Below are 23,753 nucleotides of genomic sequence, written 5' to 3'. Positions count from 1 at the left end.
TGCGGACCCAAAGAGTGAGCAGCAGCAAGATTCATCGTGAAGAGCCAAAGAACAAAGCTTCCACAGCTCGAAAGGGAACGCGGGTTGCCACTGCTAGCACCAGTGGCCAGCTTTTATTCCCTTATTTGACGCCCCCCCCAACCACGTCCTGCTGATTGGTCCATTTTACGGAGCGCCGATTGGTCCATCTTATAGAGTGCTGATTGGTCCGTCTTTACAGAGTGCTGATTTGTGCGTTTACAAACCTTTAGCTAGACACAGAGTGCTGATTGGTGTGTTTACAATTCTTTAGCTAGACAGAAAAGTTCTCCAAGTCCCCATCTGACCCAGAAGCCCAGCCGGCTTCACGTCTCAATAATACCTAAATCAATGGGTGTGTCGTCTGTCTGTGTTCTTATAAGCTTTTATTTACAAAAATAGGTGACAGTACTGGAGCAGTGTGCTGATCTATGACTTACTGTAAAACAAGATTGTAAAAGAAGACCACATGAGACAACCCATGCAGGTAGCCCCAACTCTTGTGCTGGAATGCCCTTGAGCGGGAGTGCACATCTTCCACCACATTAGTTCCATTCAACTCAATTGACTGAGCCTCGCGCTCACTACATGGCACTCGAATGGATCATAGTTTGTTTTTTCTCTCCAGTTCCGTGGGAGGCAACAACACCAAACATTTGAGAAGTAGCATTGTGTAGGAAGTAAGAGGTTGGGATTCTGGAACCATAGTGCTTAGGTTATAGTTCTGGCTCTGACCCTTAAGACATATGTGACCTTTGCAAAATTAACCTCCCTGACTTAACCTCCCTCAGTTGCTCTATCCATAAAGCTTGGGTGACAATAGCTGTCTTTCTCTCTCAAAGGGTTGTTATGGGGACTAAACGGGTCCAAATCACCTGAGGCTTTCTAAAGATTCCAAAACTCAGACCACATGCAAACCAACAAAATCACAATTCCTGGGGGTAAGGCGGAGGTGAGGTGCCAACCTAAAATAGTTTATTTAAGGGTAAAGTGTGAGGATGGACCACCCAGAAACACCAACTCCAAAGGAATGGATTTGGCATTCTAAAGTAAGGAAGTTAAGGTTTCATTTATATAGGCACAGACAGAAGTTTTGGGCAGGATAACAGTATTCCTACAAGGCTGGCACATAGGTACAGCAATTTGATTGGTTATTGGTTTCTTTTTGGGAAGGGAATATTGAACTTTTTTTTTACAGAGGGTGTAATAAACGTGGGTTTTATATCTCTCGTCTAAGCAAAACAGGATAACAGAGGGAAGAGGTTGTAATCTTCTTCTTGTTATGATGAAGCAAGGTTCATTACTTAACAAGGCACGAGATTTTGTCCCTGAAGTCTTTTAATTCCCTCTAGACATCGTTCAATAAAAGAAAGCGAGTTAATCTATAATGTGGGAATAGAAGTTGTAAGTATACGTGACTGATACTACAGTCACATCTCTTTCAAGGCATAGTGTTTTTTTGACGGGGGGGTTCCAACAGCTTTTCAATTTTATTTTCACAGGGGCATCAGTATTTTTGAGGTTTTCCTAAGTGGGTCCAATGTGCAGATAGGTTTGCTCCAAGAGCTGGTATGATATTTCGGTATATGCTTCTGGGATCACTGCAGCCCCAGATGTCAAGTACCTCGGTTTCCCGACCTCAGCTCATTGCGCAACCACTGCTCCTCCACCCCCGCGCCCAGTCCAGAAACCCCTGCCCGTGCACACTGGGATTTGTAGTCCCTTTGGCTCGCCGGCCTCATCCTCTCCTCCCATTGGTTTTGGCAGATGCCACGCCCCGTAGCTCCACCAGTCACCGCGGCGCAGTGGCCCTTAAGCGAGGAGCTGCGGCGCCCGCAGCAATCACAGCAGTGCGGTCGTAGTGGGTGGTTGGTGTGAGGCTGCGCGCCGCCGCGAGTTCTCACGGTCCCGCAGGCGCCAGCACCGCAGTCACTCACCGCCGCCGCCGCCGCCGCCACCACCACTACTGCCACCACGGTCGCCTGCCACAGGTAACCGCGAGCCCCAGCACAGAACCAGGTTCAGCCCCACGCCCGAGGCCAGGGCCTCCCGTCTGCTCTCTGAGGCTCTCGACGTCAGGGCTGGGATTTTCATTTTTCCCGTCCCTTTCTGAGTAATCAGTTTCTCATCCTGCGAGGGGGATTTTCGGGAAACGGTGAATCCAGAGGGAAGGGAAACCCTGCGGCCTCTCTGCCTGGTGGTACTGGGGGTGGAGGTCTCTCTTCTCACGCGTGTGGTTGGAAGGGCTCAGCGCTCTGGAGGGGGAAACTAAAGCGCAGGAGGAGACGTGATTTGCAGATCCCACAGCCAGGGGCCCCAACAGGGACTGGGGCTTGGTTCCAGGCTTTACGACCTGGGAACAGTTCAGACTTTCGATGCTTTTAATGTGGAGGATTGCACCCGTGGGAAAGGGCTATTAACGACGACAACAAAAATACCCAGGCTTATGAAGACATCTGTTTAGAGAAGTCAGGGAAGCTCTGGTTCTGGGAGGTTTGAGCTGGTGAGAGTTTCAGGACCACCCACATCAATATTGGAAGTGAAAGTTAACTGGTTTTTTTTCCCGTCCGTATTAGATTTGAGGTTATACCTACGAGGAGTGTTCTGTGCCATGCATTGTAGTATCTGGGGGCTGGAAGAAGAAACTCTGTGTCACGTGCTTTGTTTTAGAGATGAAAAGGAGTGCCCAGGGTAGGTGACTAGCCCTGTGGTATGTGGTGAATGGAGTAGCCCAGCTTTCTTTACTCTGGGACTTGCATAGCAAACATTCACTGAGCCTTACTAAGGTTTTTGAGCAGAGATTATTTCATAAAGGGGAGAGACAATCTCTAGTGAACAGTTCCAGCCTTAAAGGGCTGGAGTATACAGGTGTGTACAGGGGCAGCATCTAACGCTGACTTGTGGGAGAGATTGGGACTTCGCACAGATGGGGAGGCTTGAGTGGAGTTTATGTGGATTTTTTGTTTGTTTGTTTTGTTTTGTTTTTGAGACGGAGTCTCGCTCCGTTGCCCAGGCTGGAGTGCAGTGGTGCAATCTCGGCTCACTGCAACCTCCACCTTTCCGGTTCAAGCGATTCTCCTGTCTCAGCCTCCCGAGTTCTTGGATTACAGGCACCTGCCACCATGCCTGGCTAATTTTTGTGTTTTTAGTAGAGACGAGGTTTCACCATATTGGCCAGGCTGGTCTCGAATCCCTGACAAATGATCTGCCCGCCTCAGCCTCCCAAAGTGCTGGGATTAGAGGGATGAGCCACTGCGTCTCGCCTTGGAATTTGAGGGCTGGGCAGGACCTAGTGAGATGAAGGAAGAGAAGAGTGTTTCATCTGGAAAACAGCATGATGAAGGTAGAGAAAGAGCAATGCTTTTGCACTGGAGTCGTGGAGTCTGGTGCAGTAAGGGATTTCATGTGGGTGGTGGATTTTATGTCTGAGAATACAGAGATATGTCGTGCAGGGCTTCCTGTGCTGCTGTGAGAGATTTGGATGTTATCCTGAATGTCCAGGAAGCCACATTTACTGTAGATCTGTATCTTAGATACTCTGTAATGTGGAAGTGTTGGAGAGAGGCCATACTAAGGATAGGGAGGTCATTGCAGTAATCCCTAGGAGAATCATGAGGGTTTTAAAGACAGTTGCAGTGGGAGGGGAGGAGAAAAGATTTGAGAGCTCTAAGGAGGTAGAATACACCATACCCAGCCTTAGTCAGTAAGAAATATGTAGAAGTAAACTCTGTCTCGAGTTTTCCAGCCCATGACTATCTTCTGAAGAAATGTCCAGCATATATTTTTTTTAACTGCACAAGTTGCTTTGCAGACGATAATTGGAATCCCAGTTTATCAGGGGAAAGTTGTCACATGTATTGACTGTATTGAAATCTGAATGGTTAAATAATCATATGATAAGACTCAGATTTTCTTGTAATCCAGGAAATGCTCATTGAAACCATAATTAGATCATTGTATATTCATCAGGTTAGGAATTGCAAAGTTTGACACTATCAAGAGATGATAAGTATTTGAAAAAAATGAGATTCTCATTCACTACTGGTTGCAAGTGTATCTTTGAACAGTATAGCCACTAGCAGATTGGGTATATCTTAAGATCAGTGGTTCCACTTCTAGAAAATACTAAGAAGCCAGAGATATTTCTATACAAGGGGAAGGATATTAGGGTTGTTTGTGGCAACACTGCTTATAATGGTTTAAAATGCTTATAATGGTTTAAAAAATTGGAAACAGCCTAAATGTCCATTAGTAGGGGAATGCTTGTAGAGTGGGTATACATCTTTTTATAATAAATCGATTGGGAAGAAATGCTAATTTAGGATAGTGGTTACTTTGCAGTGTGGGGAGGATGGGATGGGACAGAAGGAACAATTTCGTCTGTAATGTAGAAAAAAGATGAGTGGGTTTATAAAATAACGGAGAATGGTCTGGATGATAGGTAACTGGTGTTTTATGTTATTCTTTGTATTTCTATAGGTTAATGTCCACCCTTCAATTTCTTGAAGTAAAAGTTAAAGTAAAAATTTAACTTGAGTTAGCATGTAGCTATAAAAGTTAGGCTCAGTCATTTTGGGAAAAGGCTGCAGACTGTACTGGTCTCAGGTTTCAAAAATAGTAATTTGGGTGAAAGAAAACTCAAATTCCAAATAAGCATTTAAAATAAAAATGTGGAGAAGTTATTAACCATTGAGTGACATTTTGACTTTTAAATTTTAAATTTTTTTTGTAGAGACTAGGTCTCACTGTCTTGCCCAGGCCAGTCTCAAACTCCTGGGCCCAAGTGACCCTCTGGCTTTGGCCTCCCAGAGTACCAGGATTATAGGCAGGAGCCACTGTGCCCACCATTGACCAAAATTTACTTTCCTAGAAACCTAAGTTCTAATCATTAATAGATTAAAAACTTTTTTTTTTTACTGCTTCTTTTGAAATACATGTTACTTGCTTATACTTTCCGTAATGCTAAAAGATAATTTCCTAAAAAAACAGATAAAGTCATTACTTTGTAAAATGTAAAACTGAACATGTGTTAAGAATTTTATTTAACTCATTAATGAGGAAACTTGGTGAGGTGTTGGAGACTCCAAAGTACAACCAATTTGTAGATTATAAATACTGAATTGAATTTGCAAATGAAAGACAAAACTGGCCTCTACAGAGGAGGAAGGAAGTCAAATGAACCTCCGTTTGGTAGCATGCATTTGCCTGTCTAGACTAGAATTATTTGCATTGCTGTTACCCATAGTATGCAGAATTATAAAATAACTCCTATGAATCAGAGTTAGATAACCTTGAAGAGTATGCTCTAATCTAGAAGCTAGTTTGCCAATAAATCACATTTTCTCTGTAGGAAAAAATGATAAACTAACCTGAGTAAAATAGACTTTTCTTTTTGTTTTTTGTTTTTTTTGGAGACAGAGCTCACTCTGTCACCAGGCTGTAGTGCAGTGGCGCGATCACGGCTCACTGCAACCTCTGCCTTCTGGGTTCAAGCGATTCTCCTGCCTTAGCCTCTTGAGTAGCTGGGACTACAGGCACACGCCACCACACCCAGCTAATTTTGTATTTTAGTAGAGACGGGGTTTCACCATTTTGGCCAGGATGGTCTTGATCTCTTGACCTTGTGATCCGTCCGCCTTGGTCTTTCCAAGTGCTGGGATTACATTCGTGAGCCACCGCTCCTGGCCTAGATTTTTCATTTGAGATAAGATCTAACTGGATGATGATAATAATTTTTTTTTTTTTTTTTTTTTTTTTTTGAGACAGAGTCTCCCTCTGCTGCTCAGCTTAGAGTATTGTGGTTTGATCTTGGCTCACTGCAACCTCTGCCTCCAGGACTCAAGCAATTCTTATGTCTCAGCCTCCTGAGTAGCTGGGATTACAGATGCATGCCACCATGTCTGGCTAATTTTTGTATTTTTAGTAGAGACGGGGTTCCGCAATGTTGGCCGGGCTGGTCTTGAACTCCTGGCTTCAAGTAATCTGCCCACCTTGGCCTCCCAAAGTGGTGGAATTGACAGGCATGAGCCACCACGCCCAGCCTGGATTTTGTTTTAATCCTGTTCTTTAACCAGAAAATCAAAGGATTTAAAGGACTGAATGACCCTTTAATAAGCTCTACTATCTCATTTCACTGATGGATCGTGAAGGCCCAGAGAGAGGAAGGGTCTCCCCTGAATTAGTAGCTGTGTCTTTTGTTAAAGAAAAATTGCATCAGATGCCTTTTTAAATTTTTTTTTTTGAGATAGAGGACAGAGGTCTCTCTGTCACCTAGGCTGTATGGTTCACTGCAGCCTTGACTTCCCGGGCTCAAGGATCCTCCCTGCTCAGCCGCCTGAGTAGCTGGGACCACAGGTGTGCACCATCATGCCGGCTGTATTTGCAGAGACAGAGTCTCCTTATATTGCCCAGGCTGGTCTGGAACTAATGGGTTTGAGTGATCCTCCTGCCTTGGCCTCCCAAAGTGTTGAGATTACAGGCACGAGCCACCATGCCCAGCCTGTATCGAATGCTTTTTAAAATTTTTTCTGTTTGACACGGGGTCTCACTGTGTTACCCATGTTGGTCCCAAACTTCCGGGCTCTAGCAATCCTTCTACCTCAGCCTCCTAAGTAGCTGGGACTGCAGGCATGTGCCGGTGTGCCACTCATGGGTACTTTTTAAAAACAGTAAGACAGGCTGGGTGCAGTGGCTCACACCTGTAATCCCAGCACTTTGGGAGGCTGAGGCAGGCGCATCACTTGAGTCCAGGAGCTTGAGACCAGCCTGGCCAACATGGCAAAACCTAAAAATACAAAAATTAGCTGGCATGGTGGTACATGCCTGTAATGCCAGCTACTCTGGAGGCTGACACATGAGAATTGCTTGAGCCTGGGAGGTGGGGGTTGCAGTGAGCTGAGATCGCACTATTGCACTCCATTCCGGGCAATAGGGTGAGATTGTCTCAAAAAAAAAAAAAAAAAAAAAAACATCAAAACGAAACAAAAAACAGCAAGACATTTTCTTTTAGCTACTGCAGTAGGAGAGAGAGACTTCAGTATGGAATGGAGCTCAGCTCTCGAATGGCAAGGTCAGCTGGGGATTTATAGCCCATGGACAAGGTGAAGGGGGTTAGTGGAATTCATTCAGCTTAAAATATTCAGTATACTAAGGTGCCTTTTTTTGAGCTAGTGGGTCCTGAACCCCATCAATAGAATATTACTAAGAGGAACTTCATTAGATATCGAGGGTGAGGGATTCTCTTCTGGATTCTTGCTAAAACTGGACCTGGCAGACCAAGGCCTTGTGGAGAAGAGGACTCAGAGGAACCTGACTAAAGTTTGGTCAAGGAGACAGTTCTTGTCACCTGTCCTAATTTCTTCTGCATGTTGTCAGCTGAAAAACCTTGCAGCATGATTTTATTTGATTTTATTTTTAGATGGAATCTCATTCTGTTGCCCAGGCTGGAGTGCAGTGGCACAATCTCGGCTCACTGCAACCTCTGCCTCCTGGGTTCAAGCAGTTCTCCTGCCTCAGCCTCCCAAGTAGCTGGGATTACAGGCGTGTGCCACCATGCTTGGCTAATTTTTGTATTTTTAGTAGAGATGGGGTTTCACCATATTGGCCAGGCTGGCCTCAAACTCCTGGCCTCAAGTGATCCACCCACCTCGGCCTCCCAAAATGCTGGGATTACAGGCATGAGCCACTGTACCCAGCTCCCAGTGAAGTCTTTTAAGTGAATTACTGACCTAGTATAGCCCTATAACCTGAGCAGGGACGAAGGCCAAGTGGGAACAGCAGAGGACTTGTCACTGGAGTCTGGTGAAGTCTGTAAAGACTTGTTCATTGACTTTGACTTTGTGTAACTCAGATACTCCATTGATAGGCTCTTCTAAGATAAGAGCTGTTTATGCAGCAAGCCCACTAGTGCCTTAAAATAGTAGGGCACGGAAGAGCACCGTGGGTGTCCTACTGCCGGAGGAAACTGTGAGGGCCTGCTCTGTGCTCAGGCCCTGGGGTACAGGGTACAGCGTCTGTGGTTCCAGGGCCTCCCAGACTTTCACATAAGTAACTCTTTCTTTGGGTGACAAGCAGGTGATGTAGTAGAACAAGCAGTCTTTGCCGTCAGATCTGTGTGGTCCCAGCAGTCCCACTGACCACCAAGTTTCTCTACCTCTCTGAGCCTCAGTTTCCTCACCTGTCTAAAGGGAGTGGGGATCCTTGCTTACAGGGAACTGTTGTGAGGATGGTGTGAATAAAGTGTCTTGCACATTGTGTGGTCCATAGTCGATACCCACAAATGTGCCACTCGCCACCTCTGTGCCACTCCGCAACACGTCCCACTCTCTGGGAGTCTTTTTTTTTTTGAGACAGGTTTCGCTCTTGTTGCCCAGGCTGGAGTGCAATGGTGCCATCTCGCTCACTGCAACCTCCGCCCCCTGGGTTCCAGTGATTCTCCTGCCTCAGCCTCTCAAGTAGCTGGGATTACAGGCATGTGCCACCACGCCTGGCTGATTTTGTATTTTTAGTAGAGGTGGGTTTCTCTATATTGGTCAGGCTGGTCTTGAACTCCCAACCTCAGGTGATCCTCCCACCTCGGCCTTCCAAAGTGCTGGAATTATAGGCATGAGCCACCACGCCCAGCCGAGAGTCTTTCTCTCTGATCTTCCCTGGCTAGAGCAATGACTGTGTTGTCTTCTCCCCGCACGGGGTTAGCAGATGACACACGTGCCCCAACAGCACCCCTGGGAGATCTTTTCAGTCTTGGCGCATTACGATTTGCCTTAGGTTCTTTTTAAAGGCTTCACAGTATCCCACCATGAGGCTGTACTGTAATTGATCCAGCTAGACTATGTTGCTTCCAGGGGTTTGCCCTAATGTATGGGCTGGTGCTCTCACCTCCTTAGTTTCTTCCCCTTTTACAAATGACACCTCCCACTCCTACTGGGACTCCCTCCCTCTCCTGCCTTATTTTTGTCTATCACTCTCATCACTATCTGATAACCGATGTGTATAAATGGTCTATCTCTTCTCTCTGGAATGCCACCTCCACGAAGGGTTTTGTCTGTTTGGCTCACTGTTCAATGCCTGTGAGCAGCTAGCAGGTGCTCAGTCCACGTTTGTTGTATGGATTCAGGGTGGGGTGTATGTAGGAGAGAGTAGATAGGAGAAGGGCAAGTTAAAGGAGAGGAGGTAGATGATGATGACGCCTCTGTGAGATGAAGCCTGTGTAATGGGGACCGTGGACAGCCACAGCCAAAAACAGCAGAGTCACAAAGAGCTAGTAGTTTAGCAGGGATCGTTCACTTTTTCATCAGTTTTTCACTTTGATAAACCAGGAATCACAGGGATGCTGCCAGATTATTGGTGCTTTGTTTTGAGGCTTTGACTTTGTCAAAAATCATGCAATAAATGCCCACAGGAAATTAGTAAGGTAGCTGCTTTGAGGCATGTTCATTGCCAAGGGTAATGGAATGATTATTTTACTTTTGTGTCTCTCTTCACTCCAGGCCTTTCTATGTTTATATGTTTCCCAAAATAGTGTTAGTGTATGTGGTTTTTTTCTTTTTGAGACTGCACCCTTTGCCTCCCAGGTTCAAGTGATTCTCCTGCTTCAGCCTCCAGAGTAGCTGGGACTACAGGTGCATACCACCACGTCCAGCTAATTTTTATATTGTTAGTAGAGACGGGGTTTCACCATGTTGGCCAGGATGGTCTCGATCTCTTGACCTCATGATCTGCCCACCTCGGCCTCCCAAAGTGCTGGAATTACAGGCGTGAGCCACTGTGCCCGGCCATGTATATAGTTTTTTAAGGTAGCATTTTCTATTCAGCAACATACTGTGAGACTTTTAATATAGCGTTGTAGTTGGGGAATCACGACTCTGTGTTTATAAGAAAAAAGAATAATGGGCCGGGCGAGGTGGCTCACGCCTGTAATCCTAGCACTTTGGGAGGCCGAGGCAGGTGGATCACAAGGTCAGGAGTTCAAGACCAGCCTGGCCAACATGGTGAAACCCCATCTCTACTAAAAATACAAAAATTAACTGGTGGGCACCTGTAATCCCAGCTACCTGGGAGGCTGAGGCAGGAGGTTGAACCCAGGAGGCAGAGGTTGCAGTGAGCTGAGATCATGCCACTGTATTCCAGCCTGGGCTACAGAGCAAGATTCCATCTCAAAAAAAAGAAAAAAGAATAATGGAGCAGGACCATCACCAGGTAGACTATGAAAATGTCATTTTCTAAATAACTAAGTGGTGCTTTTTTGGTGCCTGCTGCGTGTTTGCTGATTTAGGTGGATAAGCAGGTGGTGTCCGTTCTGTTGTTCACAGTCAGGTCAACCATTTGTTTCTGGTATTTTATTTATTCTTTTTTTTAATCCTAAATATGAGGAGGTAAAAGTCACACACCATTGCCCCCAGAGGAAGGAGCCTCTTTGGGACTATGTCATATGGATGAAACTCAGAATAAACAGGTGTGCAAACTAGGGAACCCATTTATTGCTGATGAAAGATGACAGTAACAACCAGGCTGTGCCTGCCATGTGGTCTGGGGGCATATTCTCCCTCCCTCAGACAAGGTCAGCAACCTATGACCTATGGGCCAAATAAACCACCTATTTTATAGATAAAGTTTTATTGGAACATAACCATGTTCATTTGTTTATATATTGTCTCTGGCTGTAAACGGCTTATGGGTTAGTAATTCATCAATTCCAGAGACCAATTAACAAGAGCAAGATCTGGTACAAAGAAGGTGATTTATTTCCAAGTTGCTTAGGAGAAGAAGCACAGGCATCCCACCTTTAAATGCACTGCTTTGCTTTTGGAGCAGAAAGCGGGCACATTAAAAAGGCAGGGGAGGAAGCAAGCAAGGTGGGGTGTCCGTGTGTTAGCTTGGTGTCTTATCTACTGTGCTGTCTGTCGGTTGAGCTGGTGACTGCTGGCATCTTTGTGGGCAGGACTAGGCCAAAAACTCCCCAGGTGGGTGGAAGTAGCAGGCATGCTTTTTGACCATTATCTCTCGAGGCAACCTCCTGGTGGGTGAGGGTTCTGTATTGGGCATGCTTTGGTCTGTAAATCAACTGTTAACTCTTGAGGAGTTAGATGAACTTGCCCTGTAGGGAGTGTCTGGTGAAGGAGGGGCGGGTAAAAGGCTATATTTGTGTTTCTCAAGGGCTAAATAGGAAGCGGGGAACCACAGGAACGATAAAAGAAGAGTAGAGACAAAAATAATTAAACAATCTCTTAGAAAAATGCGAGTACTTGGTGACTTGGTTGCTTTCAAGATACAGTGGCAGAGTTGAATAGTTGTGAGAGAGATGGCCTGGCCTGCAAAACCAAAAATATTTACTTTCTGGTCCTTTGCAGAGAAAGTTAGTCTACCCCTACCCTAGGGGAAGGCTTTCCAGGGAGGCTGCTGGGTGAGCTCCGAGTAGGTGAGAGCCATTGGTTGGAACATCTTGGGTAGTGACTGTCACACCTCTCTTGTGGGGTCACCGAAGAGCTTGGGGTACATGGATATTTTTGCTCCTTGACTCTCTCTCGCCTGTCCTCACTGTTGCTTCCTCACATCTTTGTATAATTGTATCTAGTATTGATTCCTTACCTTCGAGTTGACGGGGTGCTTGAACCAGAGTGACTCCGTGTTGAACAAGGGCCGGGTAAAATTTGGCTGAGACCTGCTGGGCTGCAGTCCCAGGAGGTTAGGCATTCTTAGTCACAGGATGTTTACGGTTAAGGGAACAGGTTAATGTTTACCAAATAGACCCAGGAAAGGTCCTGATGTCCCAGTATCTTAAGAACAAAAGGATTTTTAGTTTAATAATAAGTTCACTTTATTTCATTTGTTTATTTATTTATTTATCTATTTATTTAAGACAGGGTCTTGCTCTGTCGCCAACACTGGAGTGCAGTGGCACGATCTTGGCTCACTGCAGCTTCTGCCTCCCGGGTTCAAGTGATTCTCGTGCCTCAGCTTCCTGAGTAGCTGGGATTATAGGCGTGCGCCACCACGCCCGGCTAAATTTTGTATTTTTAGTAGAGACGGGGTTTCACCATGTTGCCCAGGCCGGTCTCGAACTCCTGACCTCAAGTGATCCGCCTGCTTGGCCTCCCAAAGTGCTGGGATTACAGGTGTGAGCCACCGCGCCAGACCATAAGTTTCACCTTAAAGATAATAGCATAGATTCTTGTGAAAGACAGCAGTTCTACAAAGATTAACGAGCCTCTGTCACAAGCCCTTGTAGTAGGCACATCTCCCTGTGGCTTTGTTTTGCTTTGTTGTCTTATGTCTAAACAAGCATTGCACCTAAGGTGGACATGGTCCTTCTCTTGCTTTTGGGAACACCCTGTTCTGTCTATAGAGTAACCTGTTCTTTCATTCTTTCACTTGCTGAGTAAGCTTGCTTGCACATTATTCTGTGGACTTGCCCCAAATTCTTTCTTGCATGAGGTCCAGGAACTCTCTGTTGAGGTCTGGATCAGGATCCCTTTCTGGAAGCACAGCCCCACAGTGAGCCCTTGTCAGGTGGAGTGGACGTGTGGGGAGCCTCCTCAGGTGCACTTTAACAGACCCCGTGGTTCTAGCACTGGGGGTCCTCAGCACTCCACTGACCTGTCTGTTATGTGCCATACTAGCCCCTACCGAAGAAAACAAATCTGGGGGCGTCTTACTGTAGTTACCAGTTGCCCATCCATGGGCCTTGCAGTGGAGCTAAAGAAACCTAAATTTAGCACCAATTCAGGCTTTCAGCTTAATAATTAAGTTCTTGTTAGGAGATAGCGCTTGAGGATGGAGCAGTGCAGTCTGTTGACCAGGATGCTGGATTGAGGACAGGTGGACCAGAGCCTGGGGGATTTCATGCAGTTCTGCCACATCAAAGGTAATCTGAGGCTAGCAGCATAGTGTCACCTGAGACTTGTTAGAAATGCAGTCTCATGGCGGCGGTGGAGGGGGGCGGTCACGCAGTGACGCATGCCTATAATCCCGGCACTTTGGGAGGCCGGGATGGGCGGATCACCTAAAGTCAGACATTCGAGACCAGCCTGGGCAACATGGCGAAACCCTGTCTCTACTAAAAATACAAAAATTAGCTGGGCATGGTGGTGGGCACCTGTAATCTCAGCTACTTGGGAGGCTGAGGCAGGAGAATCGCTTGAACTTGGGAGGCGGATGTTGCAGTGAACTGAGATCGCACCACTGTACTCCAGCCTGAGCCACAGAGCAAGACTCTCAAAAATAAAAAATAAAAAATAAAAAATAAAAAACAAACAAACGAGAAATGCAGTCTCAGGCCCTACCCCAGGCCTACTGAATCAGAATCTGCCTCCTAGATCCCCAGGTGACCTAGGTGCATATTCAAGTGGGAGAATTACTGGCCTAAGACTCTTTTCAAGAGACTCAGGGCTTCCTATTTAGTTAGTGGAGAAAATCCATCGCTTTGAGGACTCGACTCAGAACGTTGAGGATGGTTTCTTCAGCTTAGAAGTGGATCACCCTTCATCTGGGTGCATCTTCCGTGAAGACACAGGCTTTGTTCTGTCCCCATTGAGTTTTCAGCACCCAGCACCTTGTCTGGCAAAGTAGGTGTTGCAGAGACTGGCTGAGTGGTGAGTGAATGAATGAATGAGCACCACCAGCCCTGCTTGTGGCATTGGGACAGAAGTCAGCCTCACACATCTCCTGCTGTGAGTCCCCACATCTCAGTGACTGTGTATTTTTCTTATCGCAGAGCCATAGGCTTGGTGCTGTTTTCCATTTGTACTTTAACAAGGTATTTAAGGTTTTGGCATTGAGGTATAAAACAGTGCATGTACTTCAATGATAATGAAGTATTTTTTTTTTTTTTGTTTTTTGAGATGGAGTCTCGCTCTGTTGCTCAGACTGGAGTGTAGTGTTGTGATCTTGGCTCACTGCAACCTTCACCTCCCGGATTCAAGTGATTCTCCTGTCTCAGCCTCCTGAGTAGCTGGGATTACAGGCTCCTGCCACCACACCTGGCTAATTTGCGTACTTTTAGTAGAGACAGGGTTTCGCCATGTTGGCCAGGCTGGTCTCGGACTCCTGACCTCAAGTGGTCCGTCCGCCTCTGCTTTCCTAAGTGCGGGGATTGCAGGTGTGAGCCACCACGCCTGGCCTCAGTAATAATGAAGTCTTGAGATGCAGAGCCATACAACAGGAAGAGTGCCGGACCAGCCGTTCAGAAGGCATGGTCCTAGCTCTGGCCAGCGACGACAGTCCATGGCTATTAGGCAGCTCATTGCTCTCAGACCTCAACCTCTCCTTTCTGTAAAACAAGGATGAAAATGTTTGCCCTGTATGTTGTACAGAGCGTATGTCCATGCTCTGTAAGTGTGATGCAAAAACAACATGAATTAATGTTTGACTATAGCTCATCCAGATAATTTACATTATAAACTTAAATTGCCCATCAATGTTTTCATTAAACCTGCACTGAATTTTTAGAAACTTTATTGTTTCTAAAAGGAGACAAAAATGAGGAAGAAAATCACCCTTGATCCTGCCTACTACCCAGCAATAGTGTTAAAATTTTATGTCTGTCTTCCATATTTTCTGTGCAGTTTATTTTATTTTTAAAATTTATTTTTTCTGATAAAACTTTTATTTGTATTTTTAGTTTTGAGACAGAGTCTCACTCTGTCACCTAGGCTGGAGTGCAGAGGCCTGATCTGGCTCACTACAACCCCCACCTCCTGAGTTCAGCCGATTCTTCTGCCTCAGCCACCCTAGTAGCTGAGACTACAAGTGTGTGCCACCATGCCCAGCTAATTTTGAATTTTTAGTAGAGCTAGAGTTTTACTATGTTGACCGGTCTGGTCTTGAACTCCTGACCTCAGGTAATACGCTGGCCTCCCAAAATGCTAGGATTACAGGCGTGAGCCACTGCACCCGGCCTGCACAGTTTATTTTACATGTATATTCTTTTCTTACAAATACTTCATAGTATGTGGTAGATATTCTTTCCAATAGTGAATGTTGTGGATGAATTTTATCAACTGTATTTTGAGTTATGTCAAAAACTTTAAAAAGTGCCCAGAGACCTTTCTGGATATTCTTTGGTTTTATATGCATGACTTGGGCTTGTAGTGAAGATCAGGAGGTATGGACAGCCCCTTCTCCACTCACAGGGTGGAGCAATGGAGCAAAAATAGAAACCCTCCTGATCTTCATTGTTATCCTCAACATACTCTGTCTGGTGGTTAAATGGCCTTATCTTTTTGACCCATTTACTATGATATTTTCTTAGGGGCTGACAATGTTTATCTGTTTTTTTTTTTTTTTTGAGACAGAGTCTCACTCTGTCACCCAGGCTGGAGTATGGTTGCATGGTCTAGCTTACTGCAGTCTCCGTCTCCTGGGTTCAAGTGATTCTCCTTCCTCAGCCTCCCAAGTAGCTGGGATTACAGGCACGTGCTACCACGCCCAGCTAATTTTTGTATTTTTAGTAGAGACAGGGTCTCGCCATGTTGGCCAAGCTGGTCTCGAACTCCTGACCTCAAATGATCCACCTGCCTCTGCCTCCCAAAGTGCTGGAATTACAGGGGTGAACCACCGCCCCCGGCCAATGTTTATCTGTTCTTGTTGCTTTGTACTTGACTCTGTGTTTCCCTTCTCAGGTTTCTGCAGTTGAACTCCAAGGTGCAGAATGGTTTGGAAAGTAGCTGTATTTCTCAGTGTAACCCTGGGCATTGGTGCTGTTCCCATAGATGATCCTGAAGATGGAGGCAAGCACTGGGTAGTGATCGTGGCGGGTTCAAATGGCTGGTATAATTATAGGCACCAGGTAAGAAAATGACTAACCTATTTTGTTTTTTTAGGACACTGGCATTCTGAAAACAATTCCAGACATTGTTAATATTAAACAGAAAAGACTTGAAAAGCCATTGACGGACCTGTTAGGCTGACTATAACATAGGTGTGTTGGAGAGGATGTGGGGAAATCAGAACCCTCATATGTTGCTAGGAGGATTATAAGATGGTGTAGCCATTTTGGAAAACAGTTTGGCAGTTCCTCAGAAGTTTCCATAGGGCCACCTTAGTCCGATGCAAGGTCTCTGAACCTTGGCACTGTTGATAGTTGGGGACCAGGTCATTTTTGGTTGTTGGGGGCTGTCTTGTGCATTTGAGGTTTAGCGGCGTCCGTGACACCCATTAGATGATGGCAGCATCGTCTGCTCCACTGTAATAACCCAGAATGTCTCCAGACATTGCCCAGTTTCCCCAGGGAGCCAGATCACCCAGGTTGAGACCTACGTAGTTCAACATCTTCATTTTAGAGATAAGGAAACTGAGGCCTAGAGAGTAGAGGTGACTTGCTCAAGGTCACATGGCAAGTGGGGACCAGACAGGACTGAGGCCAGAACTCTGGTGAAAGGACCCCCAGGCCTCTTTGCCCTACTGCTCTCTCTTCACACCCTCCTCCCCCATCTTCCTTGGATTTCCCCACATCAGCCTAGCAGAAGGTAGAGAGAAAAAGAAAAGAATCCACATCTGAGTGTCCATGAAAAGTCCAGCCTCCCCTGTGGGATGTAAACTGGTACAACCACTTTGGGAAAGAGTCTGGCAGTTCCTCAGAAAGTTAAACATCAAGTTGAACATATGACCCAGCAATTCCACTCCTAAGCATGTCCTTAAGAGAGATGAAAACGTGTCTATACAGAAACATGTACATGACTGTTCATAGCAGTATTTTTCATAAGAACCAAAAGGTGGAAACAACCCGGATGTCCATCAAAGGCTGAATGGAGAAACACAGTATCTATTCATTAAGAAGATATTATTTGACCATAAGAAAGAAAGAAGTACTCACACGTGCTTCAACGTGGGTGAACCTTACAAACATGCTGGGGAGCTAGTCACAAAGACCACATATGTTATGATTCCATTTAAACGAAAGTCCAACTTTGGAAAAATCTGTAGAGATAGAAAGTAGGTTAGTAGTTGCCAAGGGCTGGGTGAAGGAGAGACTGGGGAGTGACTTCCGACAGACATGGGGTCTCTCTTTGCAGGAATGAGAATGCTCTGGGAGTAGCGGTGATGAGTACACAACTTGGTGAACATACTAGAAACCACTGAATTGTCTGTTTTAGAAGACTGACTTTTATGGTGCATGAACTCTATCTCAATACAGCTGTTACTTTTTATAAAAAGTCATTTAATCTTGTCAGTCTCAGAAACAAATGCTTAGACTTGCAGTATCTATAGGTTGAGCTCTCTTCTAAGTACACTTTACACAAAGTCCTTTAAGCCCTGCAGTGGGGTTATGTGCCGTTGGTCTAGTTCTTACTCCCTCTCTACGAATGATTGGACTGAGGCATAGGCAAGGTCAGCAGTTTGCCCAATGCGGTACAGCTCACAAGTGGTGGGGCCAGTTTTCAAACCCAGGCCAACTGGCTCTAGAGCAGCCCTGTCTGGTAGGAGAGCCATGGTAAATTTTCTAGTAGCCACATTTAGAAGGTGAAATTAATTTTAATAACTTCTTTTGTTTTTTTTCTAAATTTGAGAGTCTTGCTCTGTTGCCCAGGCTGCAATGCAATGGCGCAACATGGGCTCACTGCAGCTTCCACCTCCTTGGTTCAAGCTATTCTCCTGCCTCAGCTTCCCGAGTAGCTGGTATTACAGGCACCCACCACCACATCCAGCTAATTTTTGTATTTTTAGCAGAGACGGGGTTTCACCACATTGACCAGGCTGATCTTGAACTCCTGACCTCAGGTGATCTGCCCACCTTGGCCTCCCAGAGTACTGGCATTACAGGCGTGAGCCACCACACCCAGTCTTAATAACTTTTTTAAACCAATATTTCCAAACCATTATCATTTCAATATGTAATCAATATAAAAAATTATTAATAAGATACCAGCCAGCATGCTTATAGTCCCAGCTACTCTGGAGGCTGAAGTGGGAGGATTGCTTGAGCCCAGGAGTTGAAGGCTGCCATGAGCTATTATCACACCTGTGCATAGCCACAGCACTGCACAGCCACAGCACTGCAGCTTGAGACCTTGTTTAAAAAAAAAAAAAAGATAATGAGATTTCATACATTCTTTGATTTTGTACTGTCATTGAAATCCAGTCTGTATTTACAGTCACTGAATGAATGAATAACTCATTTCTCGAATCGTTTTTGTATGTTAGCCAAATAGGAAATTTGGCTTGATTAAAAAGTTGTTGTCATGGCAAATGATCCCTTCTCCTTTTAATACTTAACCACAGACCTGAGCCATGTAAAGAGGAGCAGCCTGCACACACAGCTGTTCAGCCTTCAGTTTTCTTCCCCCCTCTAACCTCAAGTTGGAAAGATTAGCTGTTAAATACAGATCGCAGAGAGTTAACATGATTACTCATCACCCACCCTGATTTTTATACAACCAGCTTTTAAGAAAATGTATTATTAAACATTATTGAGTAGAGGTTATCCAATTACCCTTTGCTCCCGGAAACCTTTTTTTTTTTAGGGTTGCTAGTTTCCCTGAGTAAATACTAAATATCAAAATAGAGCGAAGGGAAACCAGGCCAAATAAGTGGCCCAAACTGAAATATTCATCTGCGAGTAAGAGAGGGTGATGGCTTTACGGCCGGTGGAGGTGAAACTTGTGCTGATTCACCCCTGCCTCAGCCCGCCTCCCCAAGGGGCTGCTTCTGCCCTCAGCCAGCTGCCATTTGCCTTCTTGACTTTGGAGGCTTATCATTAAAAGAGTATTCGAAAGAATGGTCTCCATAGAACCTAGGCAGATTTTAAACCTACGTTTTCATAGAGGTTTACATTTTCCTTGGATTAATACAACATTCATCTACAAGTCTCTTGTTTCGGGAAGAGTGGCAGACCAGGCACAAATAAACCATTGCTAAGTGCTCTCTATGCGTTATGCTTGTTAATTAAACCTTGTTTTGTCTCAACCAAATGGGATTTCTCAGTTTTCCATTTTGGGCTGGGATTCAGTGTTTAAGGGAGTGGGGGCGTAGTCTGAGGTGATGTTGGCAGGACATTCTGCATCCAGTGTCCTGAGCATGGGGTGAGTAAGGAGGACCCCTTCGGAAGTCGTGGAATCAGAGCGGAGTCTGGGGTGATCAGGAAGAGCTGAAGGAGTGAGGTGGGGTGTTGGGGGGATTGCATGGATAACGGGGAGAAGGGAGCAGCCAAGCATGAGTTCCAGAGAGGTGTGAGAGTGTGGCCGGCCTGGGATGGAGTGGGGACAGAGGCAGACCTGGGAGAGGGGCCAGCAAGATTGGCCAGGATGGGCAGAGGGGCGCAGGCACCTGGGAAATGTGGCACAATCCCAGAACGAGCCAAAAAAAGAGAAAAGCTGAGCAGATGGAAGTGGCCCAGGAGCAGAACTGACTGGAAATGGTACCTAGCTCATTCCTGCTGAGCACGTGTGAGTCAAGTGCTATTCAGGGTGCTGGCGATGCAAGTCACCCCACCGGCTCTGTAGTGCTGACATTCTGGTGGAAGAAGGCTGCCCTTGACTAAGCGCTTCCTGTGTGCAGGGCTCAGTTCCAAGCCCTTGGCATGTGTTATCTCAATCCTCAGACAACCCAAGAGGATAGGTCCTATTAGCTCTCCATTGTAAGATGGGGGGTGGGGCTAAGGCACAGAAAGGCTGGGTTACTTACCTAAGGTCACACAGCTGGTAAGGGATGGAGCTGAGATTTGAACCCAGGCAGTCCGTGCTCCACAGCCCATGCTCATAATCACTACTCTAGTCATGTGGCATGGGTATCTTGGCATTACTTTATCTTTTATTTTAAAATAGTTTCCTTTTTTGTATTAATAATTTAACACATTAAGGTTTATTATAGAAAACTTACACAGCCAAAGGAAGCAGGTCATTTGTAATTAGTCACGCGCCGTATAACAAGTTCGTTCACTGATGGACCGCATACACGACAGTGGTCCCATAAAGTATAGTGGTGTATTTTTACTGTACTTTTCCTATGTTTAGATACACAAATACTTGCCATTGTGTTCCATTTGTCTGCAGTATTCATGACAGTAACATGCCGTACAGGTTGATAGCCTAGTATTACCACCTGAGGATTATAGCAAACGTTACCACCCCAGCTCCACCTCCTGTCAGGTCATCGAAGCCATTAGATTCGAATAGGAGCGTGAAGCCTATTGTGAACTGCGTATATGAGGAATCTAGGTTGCGTACTCGTTGTGAGAATCTAATGCCTAATGATCTAAGGTGGAACAGTTTCATCCTGAAGCCATTGCCCCTCACCCGTGTGTGTGCAAAAATTGTCTTCCACGAAACCAGTCCCTGGTGCCGAAAAGGTTGTGGACTGCTGGGCTAGACCATCTAGGGTTGTATAAATTCACTCTATGATGTTCACAAAATGACAGAAATCACCTTGTGAAGCATCTCTCGGAATGCATCTCTGTCTTTAAGCAATCACAACTGCTACTCAGAGTGTGTTGCTGGCATTGCATTCTGGACATGGCAAGCACAGCAAAATTTTTCTGAGCATTCAAACAGACTTGACGTATTGGTCCGTTGAGTTTAATGTTTTTCACTTGAGGCCCATGGTTTGCAAGGAGCTTAGGGGAGGATTGTGGAATGGGGAGTCAGGGCCCTCTGGTCAGGAGCCCCCAGGCTTTTAGGGTAGGTGCCAAATACCTGAACTCGAGGCTGAGAACGAGCAGTTTCTACAGAGCTCCAGTTGCTGGGTTTGGGTCCAGAAGTAGAGGAGGTCCGTCAGGAGAGGGATGGGAATGCAGCTTCTTGGAGGAGAGGCTTGACATGGGTTTGAAGGGTGATGGGATTTCCACAGAAGCTCTTTCCTCGTGGAGGGAAGAGCATCAGCTGGCAGTGGGAATATAAAATCACAGTGAGGGGCGTGGCCAGCACATCAGGTGCCTTCAAGTGCCTGTACCAGAGCCCTCCCTGGTGGTTTGAATCAGGCATGTGGAGACTCCAGGGTTGGCTAATTAAGCAGTTTAGCCTCATTATCTCAAACCCAGGTCCCATTTATTTCTTTCTTTCCTTCCCTTCCTTCTTCTTCTTCCTTCCTTCCTTCCCTTCTTCTTCCTTCTTCTTCTTCCCTTCCTTTCCTTCCTTCCTTCTTTCCTCCCTCCCTCCCTCCCTCCCTCCCTCCCTCCCTCCTCCCTTCCTTCCTTCCTTCCTTTTTTGAGGCAGAGTCTTGTTCTGTCACTCAGGCTGGAGTGCAGTGGTGTGATCTCGGCTCATTGCACCATCCACCTCCTGGGTTCAAGCGATTCCGCTGCGTCAGCCTCCTGAGTAGCTGGGATTATAGGCTCCTGCCACCATGCCTGGCTAATTTTTGTATTTTTAGTAGAGATGGGTTTTGCCGTGTTGCCCAGGCTGGTCTTGAACTCCTGGCCTCAAGTGATCCACCCACCTTGGCCTCCCAAAGTGCTGGGATTACAGGTGTGAGCCACTGTGCCTGGCCCCTTTTCATCTTTCTACTCTGTCATCATGGTTGTGAGAACTGTCCTCAAATACACTCTCCTCATAGTCATGAAATGGCTGCAGCAGCTCCAGGTGTCACATCCAAACAAACTCTCAAAGAACAAAAAGAGGCCATCTGTGTGTCTTGTCTGTTTGGCTTGCTCTTTATCAGAATGCACATCTTTTCCTGGGGCCATGGGTGGACTTTGTCCCATGTCTGCCTGGCCAGAATTGCATCACATGCTCATGTTCAAGTCAGTCAGTCCCTGGGGAGGGGAAATGGATTTCCAGTTCACACTCGGGGAAGCTCCTGACCACTTGGAGCTGGGTAGGTCATCTGAGCAAAGCCAGGGCCCTGGTGGAAAGGAAGGTGGCCACAGGGCATGAAAGGACAGCGCATGGGCCAGGTAGATGGGGAGGAGAGAGCGAGGGAGAAGGAGACCAGCAAGGCAGGGTGAGGGCATGGTGAGGCATGTTAGGAGGAGAAGGCCCAGGCATGAGCTCCCCCTTTCTTTCCCTTTGAGAGAACCTCTCCACTCAGAACTAGATAAAGGGTTGGACAGGTGCCATGTCACCAATGACAGGAGCAGGGAGCTCCTCACTCTGTGTGCTCCTGGCAAGCCCCTTCCCCACCCCCACACATTCAGAACCTCACCATTGCTATCTGGCTCAAGACTGGAGCCTCCAAACTTTTTTCTATAATGGGCCAGATAGTAAATATTTGAGGTTTTGTGGGCCAAGGGGCAAAAATCGAGGCTGGCGGGGCCAAAGGTAGACTGGGCAGACTGCAGCGATGGGGGTGAAAGGGAGTGGCCAGGGAGTGCAGGAAGGAGGTGGTGGTGACTCACAGTCTGTTCTTCTGACAAGCTATTTGTTTATTTATTTAAAATTTTTTTTTTTTTTTGAAATGGAGCGTTGCTCTTGTTGCCCAGTCTAGAGTGCAATGGCGTGATCTCAGGCTCACTGCAGTCTCTGCCTCCTGGGTTCAAGCGATTCTCCTGCCTCAGCCTCCCGAATAGCTGGGATTACAAGCACCTGCCACCACACCTGGCTAATTTTATATTTTAGTAGAGACAGGGTTTCACCATGTTGGCCAGACTGGTCTTGAACTCCTGACCTCAGGTGATCCACCTGCCTCAGCCTCCCAAAGTGCTGGGATTACAAGTGTGAGCCACCGCGCCTGGCCAGACGAGCTCACAACTTATGGTGTTTGGAGGTTAATCCATGTTGTTGCACAGTATCACTTTTATGTTTAAAAAAAGAAATCCGCGGCAGGGCGTGGTGGCTCACGCCTGTAATTTCATCACTTTGGGAGACTGACCAGGTGGATCACCTGAGGTCAGGAGTTTGAGACCAGCCTGGCCAACATGGTGAAACCCTGTCTCTACCAAAATACAAAAATTAGCCAGGCATGGTGGCAGGCACCTGTAATCCCAGCTACTCGGGAGGCTGAGGCAGGAGAATTGCTTGAACCTGGTAGGCGGAAGTTGCAGTGAGCCGAGTTTGTGCCACTGCACTCCAGCCTGGGTGACAGAACGAGACTCTGTCTCCAAAAAAATAAAAACAAAAGAAGAAATCCGCTTTTATTTTTATTTTTTCACCAACAGGGTCTTATTCTGTCACTTAGGCTGGAGCTCAGTGGTGTTATCATAGCTCATTGCAGCCTCGAACTTCTGGGCTCCAGGGATCCTCCTAAGTAGCTGGGACCACAGGTGCGCCACCATGCCCAACTAGTTAAAAATATTTTTTTTTGTAGAGATGAAGTCTTGCTATGTTTCCCAGGCTGGTCTCGAACTCCTGGGCTCAAGTGATCCTCTTTCCTCGGCCTCCCAAAGTGCTCAGATTACAGGCCACTGTGTCTGGCCTGAAATCTGCTTTTAAAGAGGACATGGTGGGAAGGGATTAGGAAGGAGGATGGAGGGGATTGTGCAGGGGAATGCCTAGCGTGTGGGATGTGGACATGGGCCCATTCGTGCAGCAGGGCCATCCTTGTAAATGCCAGAGGCAGTACAGGACCTTGGAAAGAATGTGGCTCTGGATTTGTTCAGACCTCAGGTGTCATTCCTTCCCTCCAGTTACGTGCTGTATAAGTTTGAACAAACTACATTGTCAGATTCTTTCTGTGGGGTTGGCAGTGGGGTCAGCGAGGCACCTTGCAAAACCCCAGCCTGGTGCCTCACCTCAGCACTGCTCAGCTGTGTGTCAGGAAGTGATCATATATGTACACTTGACAGGTGAGCAGAGCTGGCTGGAGAGCAGATCCTTTACAGCAACTGTGACACGCGGCTTGCCAATGTATTTAGACCTTGTTTGACTTGT

At 46.4% G+C, this 23,753-nt stretch overlaps 1 protein-coding gene across 1 annotated transcript in view; it reads left to right on the top strand.

Moving 5' to 3' along the window:
- The first annotated feature begins 1,783 nt into the window (after positions 1-1,783).
- Positions 1,784-23,753, top strand: part of LGMN (legumain) — a 43,648-nt gene continuing 21,678 nt past the window's right edge. Inside the window, exons 1-2 of the mRNA XM_017857894.1 lie at positions 1,784-2,009; positions 15,636-15,802. Coding sequence (XP_017713383.1) covers positions 15,665-15,802 — 138 coding nt within the window. The 5' untranslated portion in view covers positions 1,784-2,009; positions 15,636-15,664. The remainder of the gene's footprint in view (positions 2,010-15,635; positions 15,803-23,753) is intronic.

This window comes from Rhinopithecus bieti, unplaced genomic scaffold, assembly GCF_001698545.2.
Source record: "Rhinopithecus bieti isolate Rb0 unplaced genomic scaffold, ASM169854v2 scaffold_41913, whole genome shotgun sequence".
Lineage (NCBI taxonomy): Eukaryota > Metazoa > Chordata > Mammalia > Primates > Cercopithecidae > Rhinopithecus > Rhinopithecus bieti.
This window is presented reverse-complemented; position numbering and strand designations above follow the sequence as displayed.